The 16,009-nt window shown below is 31.9% G+C and overlaps 1 protein-coding gene across 1 annotated transcript; it reads left to right on the forward strand.

Annotated features, from left to right (window-relative positions):
• Nucleotides 1-1,586: 1,586 nt before the first annotated feature.
• On the forward strand, nucleotides 1,587-15,616 carry LOC123699900 (CUB and peptidase domain-containing protein 2-like). Its single transcript, XM_045646948.1, has 13 exons — nucleotides 1,587-1,710; nucleotides 2,949-3,101; nucleotides 4,614-4,722; nucleotides 5,556-5,737; nucleotides 6,287-6,423; nucleotides 7,821-7,952; nucleotides 8,450-8,597; nucleotides 13,018-13,166; nucleotides 13,480-13,756; nucleotides 13,959-14,049; nucleotides 14,358-14,539; nucleotides 14,648-14,752; nucleotides 15,236-15,616. The coding sequence occupies exons 1-13, from the start codon at nucleotides 1,656-1,658 to the stop codon at nucleotides 15,550-15,552; spliced, it is 2,037 nt and encodes a 678-aa protein (XP_045502904.1). The 5' UTR covers nucleotides 1,587-1,655; the 3' UTR covers nucleotides 15,553-15,616.
• The last annotated feature ends 393 nt before the right edge of the window (nucleotides 15,617-16,009 follow it).

Genomic DNA, 16,009 nt, shown 5'->3' on the forward strand with positions numbered 1-16,009 from the left:
GTATACGATTAAAACTAACAATAGAAAAATCAACCAATACTGAATCTTATTCGAATCGTATATTTTACGAGTGCCTACAGGTAAAAGTACCAAGGCACTAATCAGTTAATGAAGAATGTTAATTATAACAGGGAATGCAATTAACGTCATTTTTAACTGATTTACTGTTACTAAATATGTGTGTGTTGTTAATTAATTAAAATAAGGCGATTAAAATCCAATCAGTTTTTTTTATTTAAGACTAAAATTTTGAACTCTATGTATTATAATTTATAAACAATGGAGAGGGCACTTTATATAACGATGAACAAAATATAATACATATACTTATGTATTTTAATCGAGACACCTTTGATCACAAGGAATACATACGTGAGTGAAAAATAAAATTAGTGATTTGTCTCTATTTATTTAGGAGTATGATAAATCAGTAACTATATAAAATTATGTACTTAGGTAAATCGCAGTAAAATACTTTTATTATAATATATCTCGATTGTACAACTTGATTATTGCATGTTTTACATAAAATGCAATCTGTATTACGCGTGTAGATTTGTTTTATATCCGAGAAGGTGACAATAATATGAGTTTAAATAGCTTAGGAGTTATGAGAAACCTATGTAATATAAAAAATTGAAATACAAGGAATTTTAATTTATTGTGTGGTAATTTAATTTTCATTTTAATTTAAGTTGTCAGTTTGTCACACATATATTCCTGTACCTACTATTTTTACGACATATTGTGGCTATTTTATATTTATAATCCAAGAGCAGAAATACAGATAAATAACTTGCATATTCCTAAAATTATGGGTTCCAAACGTCAATAGTCTCCGGTGTGAAAGCTACTATCCATTTTTCTAGAACTAAAGTCAAGAGCGCCAATTGAGTTGAAAATGAAAAGACGCGATCAGAAAAAGCTTTTTGATGGGCAGAAGAATGTGATGAAGTTTTAAATGAAAAACAGCCTTCTATAAATAAGACTTCAGTACAGATAATCTTATTGTATGTTTATTGTAAGTTTTGTGTTTTGTTTGTTGAAGAAGAAGAAAGATCTCCTCGACTTCGTGTGACTATGGTGTGACTGGTGCAGTTTTTGGATGTTACACGAGTTTATGTTATGGCCAGATTTCACGAAATCCAAGGGATATCACCACAGGATATCACGAAATCAACAAAGATCTCGAAAAGTCTTGTTTATATGAATGACATTTTTTTACTTAAGTTGTTTAGTGGTATGACAAAACGTTAAATTTTTCTTTAAACAAATCTTGAGAAATGAAGAGATTAAGAAAAAGAATTCGCAGCGACATCAGTGAGAAAATTGAAAAAATGAATGAGTTTAAGTATTAAAAAAATAAAGTAAGAATAAAGACGAAAATTAAAATTTTAATGTAACTTGCTCCTTAACTACTTATTCATACATTATTATTATTTACTCTATCGTAATGTACACGCCTGTCGAATCGCAACCATGTCTAATCACTTTTAACTGCTTTAAATTTATTTGCATTAAAAATGCTGTTTTCAGCCAACAGTCATGTGTTTTATTTCAAACAGAGTGAACACAACCCCCCTGGATATTATTTTTATTTAATAAATTAAATTTAAGTACTTATTTAACTAATTCTGAATTATTTTCAGTACCTAATGTTGCAAAAAACTTTAGTGTTTTTGTTGATGCTATTATCATCGCAGGCAATTGGTAAGAATATAAATTAATAATACCTTTTATGAGATTGACATATTATTATTGACTATACCTAAAGTCATTTATAATAATTAAATATGTAATAAGACTAGAGGTACCCATTTAAGTTTCAAAATGTAATTTTATTGTTAGTTTTCACATCATAATATGCTTATAAATATACATAGATATTATATAAATACATACATTATAAAAAAATGTGTGCGTGTACTAGAGTAGAACACACGTAAGAAGTGAAACTTAGGGATAAGAAAAAGTGGGCGCGTAACGCAAAAATGTCACGCCTACGGCGTAACGCAAAAATGTTACACTAAATTTTTGTCCAACCCCGATAAAGAAGTTTCACTTCAAAAATATGGAAGATAAGATAAAATCAAATCCTTTTCACAATTTTTTGTCGAACAGTATTAAAGTGAAAATTTATCGGGGTTGGAAAAAAATGAGTAACATTTTTTCGTTACGCGTGACATTTTTCCGTTACGCGCCATCTTTTTCTTATCCCTACCACGCGTGATTCGACGTATTTCTGTAAAGTTGCATATAGTAAATTATTTTTTTGAAAAATAAGGTCTTAAAGCAGTTTCATTTCTTACGTGTGTACACTAGTACACGCACACACTTTTTTTGTTACTTTTCTGATTGTTGATTAATGTAGTCAAATGTTATTTCAAGATACCTAGGTAACTTTGCAACTGGCAGATTTGCTAGTAATATTTTGTAGGAATTAGGTTTAGTCTTTACATTTTGCTAGGTATTCTTTTCTTATTTACACCACTAAGGTAAAATATTCATAAATAATGTCATCAGTGAAGTCATCAAAAATTCGTTATCTGTTTCCTTTTAAATCATGGTCATCATGAATACTTTATATTAGTACTGTTTTGTTTGTTTTATTAATTTTATTTCGCCTTAATGTAATAGAGAAGAAGAAGCGTTTCAACAGAGTGAGAGTGTTTTTGTAGGTTTTAAATTAATATACCTACATAATTTATTTACATTTAAGATTTTAGATCCTCAATTTCAATGTAGCCATTTCAATATTACAACTTTTGTATACATATTTTACTTTTTAACCTTTTATAATTTAAGGCGAGTTCGAATCCCACCTGGTGAATGATTTTTTTCTATTCTTAAAAAAATCTCATCTCTCACTTTATTCAAAGAACAGGAATTTCTCACCCCTTCGTCACACGGATTCAATCGATGATTAAAGTACAGTTATATTTCCACAGATAAACAATGGACGTGGAAAGAAATCAAGAATCACGCAGCCTGGAAGAGATTGGACACATACGAATGTGGTTTCAGCGCTTCAGATCGAATCATCGGCGGCATGAACGCGGCTTTAGGGCAATTCCCTTGGATCGTGCGCATTGGATACAAAAGTACAGCCATAGATAATATAATATCACAGATAAAATAATACTATATATTATGTGCTAGATAATACTATAATAGTAGAACAGCTATAATATTTTAAGAATAACGATTTTTTGCGTTTAGTTTTGCCTCATTATTATAGCGCAGCGTACCTACAGATGAATGAGACATTTACTGTAAGATAGGATTGTTAATTATAATTATTTCTTAAGATTCGAAGAAAATCGGTGACACTCAGAATATACAGCGTAATGAGTATTATAAGCTGTTAGCTCATAATAAGTACTTTTCAGAAATACTGAATACATGGTACGTAGAGAAGTACTTATTATTAAACTTAGGTAGTAGGTAGGTGCCTATAAATTTTCCAAATATATAATTAGTGTAATTTACTGTACAATCAATTGACGCATGAACACTTTATTATTATTATTATACTAAATACTAGCTGTTCCCCGCGGTTTCACCCGCATTGCTCCGCTCCTGTCGGTCTTAGCGTGATGATAGCCTTCCTCGATAAACGGGGTATCTAACACCAAAATAATTTTTAAGATCGGACCAGTACCAGTAGTTCCTGAGATTAGCGCGCACAAACAAACAAACTCTTCAGCTTTATAATAAAAAAATAATATAAATACATTCCGAACAATATTTTTCAGTTTTTATAAATACATATATTATTTTTTGGTATTTGTCATTATTATGTTGTGAACGTGTTTTAAATGATACAATTATTGCGGTTTTGACACGATAAAACGTTAAATACAATTATGAGTTAATTCGTTGATAATATATTGTGGTTGAAAACAATAACAATGACGACCTCTTCATACAGCAGCTGCAATGCATTACGTATCTGTGTATTTCTGTCACACAAGCACACGTACTTATCTTATCTGGGCTTTTAACTTAATTTCCCGCCAAATGGCCCGCTTATACGTATAACCCAGATGACGATATTTTCCCATTACCTCATCTCGCGGTTTGCAAGAAAGCATACCTAAGTAGGTAACCAACCCTTTTAAACATCAGCTATTTGACTGCGAAAGAACCGTCAAAATCGGTTTGTCCGTTTCTCATAAGGTTTCTCACAATAATCGAGAAAAAAATATTTTTTGATAGGTTGGTACTAGGTACCTATATGTATAATGAATTAATGATTAGCTTCATGAATAGATAAGATATTATTAGTAGGTATATACAACATTTATTTACCGCTTTACCGTAAGTTTTAATAAAAGATTTTGAAACACATAACTATTGACATAAAAAAAATAACTTGAATTCCTGACCAACGTAATATCGTACACATGGCAAAATTAAAAACAGGGATAGTTTTCCCTACGGGTACAGAAATATTAGTAGGGGAATCTCAATTTTCAAAATTTTCACTCATTACAGTTACCTAGTACACAATTAATATCTACATACATAACCGTAATATACATAGTACATACATAAAATATATAACATTATATTAAATAATATGTATATATTTTTTATTTTTATTTTACCAGTTGATGGCGAAGAAGACTTGGACTGGATGTGCGGAGGAGCGCTGGTAACCGACCGTCATGTTCTTACGGCAGCCCATTGCATCCAGACTTCGGGAGAAGGTTATGAAATGTAAGTTTGCCTATCTGGTTGGTGTATAAATACTTACTGCGAATTTTATTAAGATATCTACGTCGGAATACTGTGCTCCTGTCTAGCAGGAAGAAACGTTAACAATATCGATGTATTTGTAAACTTTTAATTACCTCTGCTACTCCACTTCATACTCAACTTTAAAATTAAAGTTCATGAATCAACCCATCATTACAAACTAAAAATAATTAATTACAACAATGTGACACACAGACCACACCGCACTCATTATAGCGCATTATCATAGCCACTATACCAAGGACCATTTAATAATTAGTAATAAATTAATATAAATATGTATTATGGGTGTTATGGGTATTGAATGAACGTAGGCCAAAACTATCGTGATAAACCACACGTAAGCTAATTTTGTCGCTAAAACCAAAGTACAGGAAACATAATGGGAAAACCGAGCTACTCATTACGTATAGCGTTATTACATCTTAATACGTACCTAATCATTGTTAGGATTATATTGATGATATTCAAATCATGTATTGATTATTATGACAAATCTTAGAGATTCACGATGAGAAGCTTTTTTGCAAATGTACTTAAGTATAGTGCCACAAACTTAACTGACCCGGTGACGGTGTCACTGATGTCGATTTTACTGTTGGCGGCACGTAGTTCCAGTTTTTTTCACCAGGTCAGTTAAGTACATTTGCAAAAAAGCTTCTCATCGTGAATCTCTAAATGTCAATATAAACTCTGCTCTCCGTTCTTTGAACACTCACATGTTACTCAACTATTCATCAGAAGATTAACAGCATGTACTACTGGATTTGAGATGACAATTAAACTTTTGACAGATCTGCAATTCGTATGGGTGAGCACAATACAGAGACAGATCCAGATTGTCAACTGCATGTGTGTGCGCCGCCGTTTCAAGACAGAAAAGTAAAGATAAAGAAAATACACCCGAATTTCAATAAACCACCTTTTCACAACGACATTGGCATCATTCTTCTTGACAAGCCAGTCGAATTAAATGGTAATATTTTGGCCCAAGTTTGGCCCTTTATTATATCCGATCGTTTCTCCATATACATATTTAAATGTACCTAAACGATAGATTTTAATCTGTACATATTTACAAAATGGTCACCGTCAAAAGAATCTGTAATATCATACTATATTACAGAGATTATATAATATACAGACTACCCGCATTCAATTATATACCTAATATTGATGTGTGTGGTTACATAAATCAATAAAATATGAAAGTATAATATCATATTTCATAAACTAGCTGTTCCCCGCGGTTTCACCCGCATTGCTCCGCTCCTGTTGGTCTTAGCGTGGTGATATATAGCCTTCCTCGATAATCTATCTAACACCGAAAGATTTTTTCAAATCGGACCAGTAGTTCCCGAGATTAGCGCGTTCAAACAAACAAACAAACTCTTCAGCTTTATAATATTACCTAGTATAGATAAGTAATGTTAAATTTAAGTCGACTATGATGGTATTTTGTAACTAGTTCACATAATTCGTATCTTATGAAAATATAAAATAAACTGTTTTATTATAATTACAGATTATGTTTCGCCAATATGTTTGCCACGTAGAGAGCAGCTATCTGATCTCAAAATTGGCGAGTTGCTTACAGTTGCTGGTTGGGGTAAAATGAACATGACTACAGAGGAACGAGCTAAAATATTGCAGTTCGTTTCGGTAATCATCACTCTTACTGATTTCCAAGCTAGACTTTTTCTAAAGTAGTCCCTAGACTATAGTATAAATACTATGCCTAGACGGAAATGCAGGCATGACATGCATTTACGTGAATGGTCATTCTGACTTGGATGCGTGCTTGAACGTTCTAAGGCCTAAGCTTTTGCATGACGACAACCGATTCAAACGATCATACTGCAATTGCTGCATGTCAGTTTAACTTGCAAGATAGAAAATAGAATAAAATAGTTTCATCAATCAGCTGCCGGCACGTAGTTTGCATTCAATTTGCATGTCATTCAATTCAATCATCGATACGATCATTCATACATATCTTAATGCATTATCGTCTAGGGATGACTTAAAAATAAATCGTTTGATGACCACCAATGACTAGGCCCCCTATTATTAGTATTACCACTGAATATAATATAATAGTACTACGTATTAAATCAGTGAGTAATGCAGCCTGCGTTATATAATAATAAGTAATAAGTAATAACACTATTTTTGAACACATATGGTGTAACCGCACGGCGATAATCATGCCGACGCTGACACAGACATTAGTAAGCAATAAATTAAATTCATCAAAATATACTTCAGACGTTCGACCAGTACCCACCTAGGAAAATATACCTACGATATATTATAACACACACAAATAAATAAGACTAAGTAACCCTGCCCGTAGTAACCCGATTATGATCATTATATTTTTAATTTTTTAATAATTCCCCCAAAAAGAACCTGTCCCGTGTCACAATGTTGGTCTTCAATGAACTCCTAAACCACCCGATTATAATAAAATTCGCACACCATGTGCAGTTCGATCCAACTTGAGATAGGATAGTTTAAATCTCAAATCATTTTAGAGAAAGCGGGCGAAGCCGCGGGTGGTAAGCTAGTATATTACTAAAATTAAATTAAATTTATATTTAGCACAAATACGGGACTTTCAGATGATTAAATCGTTTATATATTACGGCACATTGTTGATACAGGCTTTCTAAGAAACAGCTAAAAACAAAACATCACATTGTTGATATTGAAAAACATTTTCCTTTACGCGTCTTCAAATTTTGACGAGAATGATGATGACGTCTTCAAATTAATCTGTTTAAATCGCAAATATTTAATTTAATTACCTACCTATTCACGTTATTTTAAAATGGCAATGACGAAGATAAGAGGATTTTACCAGTAGATATTATGAGAATGTATTTTTTAATGGAAGATATTTTTTACGCCTACGTTCCCAAATACGACTAGACAGATGCCTGTTTAATTTCTCTTATCACCATTATAGATATTTTAACTCAATTGACATATTTTATTTATTAAAACAAGTTTTGATATATAAATTTATAATAATAATAATTAATATATTTTTGAAGGTTCCAATCGTAAAACCTGAAACTTGTGGGGCGTTTAGCAAAGGATTTAAATTGTCAAAATCAGAAATATGTGCGGGTGCGCAACTGAACAAGGACGCGTGTGGAGGTGACTCAGGAGGACCTCTCATGAAGGTTAATAATAAATTACTTGTGAAATTTTATTACTTCCGTACCTTTTGTTGGTTTGTATATCGACCCTTGTAATAAAATTTTTAAATTATTATGGAGACGTGAGAAGATATTTCCCATAATTATTTATTTTTTCACGCGAAATTGAATCACCAAATTTACGTTTTACTTGCTAAAAGCTTGCTCGAATATAGGAACTTTCTTAAGAAAGTATGGCTTATTCTTGATCTTATTAAAGGTAGTTCAATCTACCTTCCATATCATCACTACATAGTAGATATATAACAAAGTCGCTGCCTCTGTCCCTATGTCCCTATATCCCTTTGTATGCTTATATCTTTAAAACTACGCAACGGATTTTGATGCGGTTTTTTTTAATAGATAGAGTGATTCGAGAGGAAGGTTTTAGTATATTATAATTTATTAGGTCTTAGACAAAGCGGGCGAAGCCGCGGGCGGTACAAACAGACACGATTTTATAAAATGTATAAAAATTACAGGTTTTTGATACTCCAGAGGGACCGAAAAGTCATTTAATGGGTGTCGTATCATTTGGGCCAACAATTTGTGGCATCAGAAAACCTGCAGTCTACGCGTCTGTTGCACATTTTATCAAATGGATTTTAGATAATATACTTCATTGTTCGTAATATAGCAATCATGTGTTTTAATTGTAATATAAGTAGATACTTATTATCTGCTCTAATAATTATTTAATTTAATTTATGGTTATGATATGTATACTTTACCAGATGTTCCTATCACCATGGACCCATTAATTATTATTAGTAGATTCTAAAATTAGATCTGAATCTGTGCTCTGCAGCGGTTATACCCGCATTGCTCCGCTCCTATTGATCTTAGCGTGATATAGCCTTCCTCGATAAAAGAGCTATCTAACACCGAAATAATTTTTCAAATCGGAACAGTAGTTCCTGAGATTAGCGCGTTCAAACAAACAAACTCTTCAGCTTTATAATATTAGTATAGATTACAGAAACGGCTACAATGCCGATGAAATGGTTCCTTATATATTTTTTAATTTTTATGGACATTTTTAAAGCCAAGGTAGATTTGACTTGATTTTTAATCCTTTATATAACTATTATTTATAATATTATGATAATAGCGAACTGCAAACAATCTCTTTCTGATTTCCGTACTGTAAAAACCTCAGGGTAATCCGTCGTAGATTTGTGTCTATCGCAAATAGAGGGGCTTGTTTGGAGATTTCATAGAAATAATTTATGAACTATATTCAGATTTTTAGACGTAAATATATTAAATATAAAATGCATATAATATAACATTTTTATATATAAAATAGTATTTACTAAATAACTTTACAGTTTATACCTTATATACAGTGATATAATATAATAATTAAACCTATTGAGGTTTTAAGTTAGGTAGTTATGTTGTTTGTGTTATCATAGTGTGATCCAGATTTTATTTCCATTTTAATTAAAATAAACCTTTTCTTACTCAATACTGAATTATTTTCGACCCCTCCCTACAACGTCAAAATATGTAGGTACACTGTACAGTGGTGGTCGTTTAAGTTTCACTTTTCCAACAGAAAATAAAATCCCTTAAATTTTTTAAAAATGATTTCACTTATTTTGGTTATCGAGTTCAACTGAACTTTATTGACACACTACCTACCTACACAAAGTGAGGGTATAGTATAGTAGTTGGATTTTACAGTTTAATGAGATATAACACTTTCGTAACGTAGGTAGTTAACTACTTAATGTTGTAATTTCTTAAAATTATGTACATATTTAGTTATGTTACAGTGAAACATGTGACTTTTTAATTGTGTTTATTGAAATAACGTCATGTTATATAAATAAGGGGGCGGAATTATAAATTATCATCATTTAGATATGTACCTATGTATTTTCATGTCTACCTATGCTGCTAAAGCCATGTGAATTATATTTTGATCTATTACATAATAATGTATAGGGTGTTGACTGTTGTCAACTTCCGACACTATTGGGAACTTATGTCAAATGCTGATACCTACCTTATAAAACACATACAATAAACAATTATTAAAGTGGGATGTGTCGATTTTATAAATCGCATTGCCTATATGCCATATCAAATTATATGGAACAGTGACAACTGACAAGTAAATAGAAAATAACTTTTATAGTGAGTGACTGCACCGTATTATATTATCAGCTGAGATTTGAGAACACGTACTTTCTTGATGAGTCATTCTTGTATTACACATTATACACTCATCCGTCATCGATAAACATGAATAGACCAATTTCTTACAATCTCCAATGTACATTAAGATTGTTAGGAGTGACGTTCTGGGCAAAACCATATCATATTCAGAATTATAAAATAGGTACCAATATATATGAAGATTTTCGTAACCTGTTTTTTCAAATAGTGTGTATTATCATTTCCTTTTTGGCGGTGGCCGGTGCACGGTGCGGTGGCTTTAGGATTAAATAAATATTTTTATCGTTATATAAACATAGAATTGAATTTTATAAACTGCTCCCTGAAGGGAAACTAATCTTTATACTGTAGATAGAACATGTTACTTAAAGAAAACCTTTCATTATTTTTGAAAATAAAGAAAACTTTTTCTGAAAAATCGCTTGCCACACAACGCACGCTTGTTTGTTTGTTACCCGATTTCCATGGAATTTGGCTTGTACACATCTAAGGGGGAAACTTTTTTTTTCATGTCAGAGCAAGCAAAGGAGCAGGTGGGCCACCTGATGTTAAGTGGTCACCACCGCCCATAAACACTTGTAACACAAGGAGAGTTACAGGTGCTTTGCCGGCCTTTAATGGATTAATAACTTGGATTAATATAGTTCTGTGGATTAACACATAGCATATTTATCCCGAACAGCCCACGGGAACGGAAACTATGCGGGTTTTCCTTTGACTAATGCGAGCGGAGCTGCGGGTGAAAAGCTAGTATTTGCCTAATTTAAAGTATAATTTATTTTGTAAAATGGTATCTTAAAATTAAAAACACAGTTTAATTAAGTTTTAAATTTCCAAAATTCCTTTTTATTTAATTTCGGCATAAATTCTCTATTGTTGTAAAAATAAAATAAAACCATTAAAAAAAATGAGAATCGGGCTCTAGATTCGATTTGATGCTTTGATGATACAAAGCATGAAATTCTTATTTATTATTTTAAGCTATAACTATTGTAATAGAGAACTGTATGCGTGATTTTTTTAATGTGGTTGGTGACCTTTTAGAATGGCCATGGATGTCAATTTATATCACTTTTGACTGAATTTAATATAAAAAAATACATTCCTAAAATATGTAGTAGTATGCATGCCTAGTTATATGCATAAAAATTACGGAAGCAAGATATTATCAACTATTTGTATCATGAGATGCCTATTTATGAATAAGATAGTATTCCTAATGTGCTACATGATGCAAATTGATATTTGGTTCAATGCATAAACCAGGTGAAAATTCGGGTTTTCCCGGTTGCGTATATACTGCAGTCTCGGAGTCACATACGCGCCTGTGTTTGTACTGTTTAATCATATATACAGACCTCTATGCCTTTGACAGTCAGTAGTGAGAGCTGACAGTCATTCGTTAGTCCGCGCCGCGATCAACAACGAGACGGAGTGTTGTATAATAATAACTGTACAAAAACAAATATAATAAAACAAAACATTATCGATATCGACACAATAAGATAAACATGATCAGGACTCGTTCCATATACTGGGTTTTTCTAGTCATCCTTGCCGGAGCTACATGTGGTACGTCCAATTCATTTTATTAAAGTTAATTTAGTTTTATTCATATACTTGTTTTACCAGACTGGTGGTTTTCCTTTACATGTAATAAAGCTCTTTTTTGCATATTACTATTTTGCTAATAATTTATCTAGTATTTACTATTATCGTAGCTTCTAAGATAAAAGCAATAATGTATATCGTAAAAAATGTTATTTTGTTTACAAAATAAATGAAAAACTATAAGGTAGTTTATAGTTATGGTTATGCAAAATAAATTATTGCGCCTGTGATTATATTTTAGCAATAGTTTCAAGGACTTTGGAGTAGTATTCAAATAACTAGTATTAATAATTGAAGTACACCAATATATTGTGTATTTTTCTTTATTTTATCGAAGTTTATTATTTGTAGAATCGTGAATAGTAAAAAATAACAATAATTTGGGTTTAAGTTTTTATTGTTATTTAAACCTATTAGGTACCTACCTAGTAGGTACCTACGACAAGTGGGAATCCCGGTATTAAAAGTATTCTATGAAAACTAGCTATGCTAGCCTATAAATGTCTATTTCCATGAATTTTAGCTTAGCCGTTCAAGAGATTAAGTATACCCGATGTTTATACAATGGTGGAGCTAAATTCTATTAGATAGTCCAAATCACCATTTTAACTGTCTTTACTTTATTTTGTTCATAAAATATTAGATATGAATAGTTAATTTAAACTTTCATCTATTTTACTACTTAAATTTACGATAATTAATTCTCTTTAAATTTGCTATATATTATTTTTACTTATCTAGATCGCTGCACTTGCAAAATTTACAAATACCTACAGACAAAAATGCTCATAAAATAAAAACTACTGGGCCTATCCGAATAAAATTTTTATGGGACCAATTTGACAACATCCCGCATCGAACAAAAAAAGAATCACGTAAATCGGTTCAGAAACCTCGGAGTAATCGGTGTACATAGGTACATAAATAAAAACATACCGGCCGAATTGATAACCTCCTCTTTTTTTTGAAGTCGGTTAAAAATACCTAAACATTAAATTAAAAAAATACCACAAAATATAATTATTAATTAATGAAAACTGCAAATGAAATCAGTAGTCTTTTTTGTTTTGAATTTGTATACTAGTTTTTAACATAAGTTACCTAATCAAAATATTTGTTAAAAGTGATATCGTTTGAACTAGCACATTCAACTTTTATTTAAGTATTTTATAAGCCCAAACGAAGATTAGTAAATTGGAATAATGTAGGTACCAACGTATAATTATTATTAAACCTTTATTATTTTCAGAAGATGGTTTGGAGGAGCCATGTCGCCACAGACACTACAATGGAACGTGCAAACTTCTAACAGCCTGTCCCTTTGCTGTAGCTGTATACAATATAGGCGATATAGGAATGTTAAGAGAAATGTTCTGCGGCTATGAAAAAAAAACACCAAAGGTTTGAACAATACTAAGAGCCGGCGCGCACGAGCAACTTTGTCTCCGCAACTATTTTGTCTCTCCCATCAATTTGTATGGGGAGTTGCGTCGCTACGTGCGCGCACTTTCATACTAGCCCATGGGTGGGAGAGACAAAATAGTTGCGGAGACAAAGTTGCTCGTGCGCGCTAGCTCTTATATATTTTCTATGGATGATTTAGCTTTCTAATGATCAAGTAGTATTTGAGTTAGATCGTAACAATCCGTACCTAATTCAAAATTTTGTCCTTCATAATGTTTAGGTATATTATTTTAAATTGAATTCATTCCAGATGTGCTGTCCAACATCAGACAGGATAGTATTCGAAGAAGACAAGACAATCGACCCGCCTGTTACTCCAAAAATTGAAATTACGACACGATCGGCTCCTGAAGCTGAATATAAGATTGACGCCAAAAAAGAGATTATTAAAGTAACACAAAGTCCGGTTTATCCTGACAGGACTGTATGTGGTAAACATGAGTTTGATTTTGAAGACAGAATTGTGGGCGGCGATTTTACCAAGATTGGAGAATTTCCTTGGATCGTACGAATCAAAATTAAAAAAGGTAAGGAAGATTTTTAAGCAGCGCATTAAATTATAGAGAAATTAGCTATTTCTGGCACAGATTGCATAAAACATAGGTAGATGTCTTATTTTCGGTAACGTAGCGAAATAATTAATAGATTTGGTAAAACAGTTTCAGGGTTTCTTGCATTTGCATACATACGAGATAAAATATCGTTAATATTTTTATTATTTATTTCCAGAACCTGATGATAAGGAACAATATGCATGTGCAGGAAGTCTAATAACGGATCGTCATGTGTTGACTGCTGCACATTGTTTACTAAATAATGTGTGAGTATACATACTAATATTATAAATGCGAAAGTAACTCTGTCTGTCTGTCTGTTACTCAATCACGCCTAAACTACTGAACCAATTTTCATGAAATTTGGTATGGAGATATTTTGATACCCGAGAAAGGATATAGGCTACTTTTTATCCCGGGAAAATGACGCAATCCCGAAAATCCCACGGGAACGGGAACTATGCGGGTTTTTCTTTGACTGCGCGGGCGAAGCCGCGGGCGGAAACCTAGTATATATATAAATATGCTTTAAATATATTTATTTAATATTAATAATGATTATTTCGTAACATAGGGTTTCCGTGCGTTTAGGAGAATGGGATCAAACTACAGACATGGATTGCTACGATGGTATATGCAGTAACGATACTATCGATGTCGACATCGAATCTGTTATACCTCACCCTAAGTTCAATATAAGAAACCGAACCCACGACATAGGAATAATAAAGCTCGCCAAGCCCGTTAACTTTACAGGTAACATTTTTTTACTTATTTTGAGCTTGCGATAGTTTATATTATAATATAAAAATATCTAAATAACGTATCACAAAATTGACATATGTATTTTTCTTATTATTGTAGAAACAATCAGGCCAATATGCTTACCAACAACTCCTTACATTGCAAGGCAAGATTATTCGTTTGACGTCGATTATGTAGCTGCAGGATGGGGATTAACAGAATATCGTAAGTTATAAACTTTGTATATACTATTACTATGTAAATATATAATACATATTATATTATTACAATAATTTACTAAGCCAAAGAATTCTTTGAATGTGAAGAAGAGAAAAATTAATTATGTTAGGGCTTGATAGATCTGATAGCAAAATAACTAATTTTTGTACAAAATTATACCTTAAAAGGTCAATTTTTACAAAAAAAATATGTACTTAGGTAATACTTAACTAACTAAACTAAACTCCTTTCCTTTAATTTAATTTCTCTCCGTACGTCTGGTTGTCTGGAAGAAATCGCTGCATAGCGATAAGACCGCCATTTGTTTGAATGTATTCCTAGGTTAAGTTTTATTGTAACTTTCAATAGCAAGCAATAAAGAATTAATAAATAAATATAAATAGCTTCGCTACAAACCTTGGTTTTAAGAGGTTTCGTCCAATAACAGTATAATATTTCATCCAACAATAATATATTTGTGTTTTTTAGAATCAAATTCTGCAGTAAAACGCAAGGTAACATTGAGAGGTGTGAAATTTAGCGTTTGTCAGAGTGTTTTGTCTTCTTGGCTGCACTCTGAGTCAGAACAACAAATAATTTGCGCGGGTGGCGAAAAGGATAAAGACACTTGTGGTGGAGATTCCGGTGGTCCTTTGATGAGGGAAGTCCGAGAGGATTTCTCTTCTAACTGGTATCTATTTGGCATAACGAGCTCTGGCCTAAGAAAATGCGGAAAAGAAGGCGTTCCCAGTATTTATACCAGAGTTTCAAACTACATGGATTGGATAAGACAGAATGTTACATGACAACCTTGATGTATAACATAACGAAAAACAGTATTTTATATTATAATGTTAATTTATTACTAAATATTTTTTTTTTATTTCCATGCTTTTTTTCCAACTATCCATATGTTACTCATCCTAATACTCAATTTCGAGAACTTTACGTTAAAACATAGACCATAAGATTATGGTAGGTACATACTTGCCGAAAAGGGGTTGCAATTACACATAATAATATGATTTGATAAGCAAATAGGCAACTCAATTGTGTTGCCCTTTACGCAATAGGGAATAGGCAATCTACATTTCCAAGCCAGCAGACAAAGATATATTTACTTGCCTCCATTGGGATGGAAATGTTATCATACGTATATATACCTACAATACATATCCCATTTTTACTCAATATATTAATTACTTTCGTTTATTCATTCATTCATTCATTATTTCATTAATATCATTATACTATTAAATTTTC

This window comes from Colias croceus, chromosome 18 (assembly GCF_905220415.1).
Source record: "Colias croceus chromosome 18, ilColCroc2.1".
NCBI classification, from domain to species: Eukaryota; Metazoa; Arthropoda; class Insecta; order Lepidoptera; family Pieridae; genus Colias; species Colias croceus.

What these genes read in the sequence shown, in the direction of transcription:
- LOC123699900 (XM_045646948.1), top strand. Translation starts at nt 1,656, where the DNA reads ATGTTGCAAAAAACTTTAGTGTTTTTGTTGATGCTATTATCATCGCAG. An exon ending in CAGGAGGACCTCTCATGAAG is followed by an intron (nt 7,953 to 8,449) that starts GTTAATAATAAA and finishes TAAAAATTACAG; the next exon opens with GTTTTTGATACTCCAGAGGG. An exon ending in CAAGCCCGTTAACTTTACAG is followed by an intron (nt 14,540 to 14,647) that starts GTAACATTTTTT and finishes TTATTATTGTAG; the next exon opens with AAACAATCAGGCCAATATGC.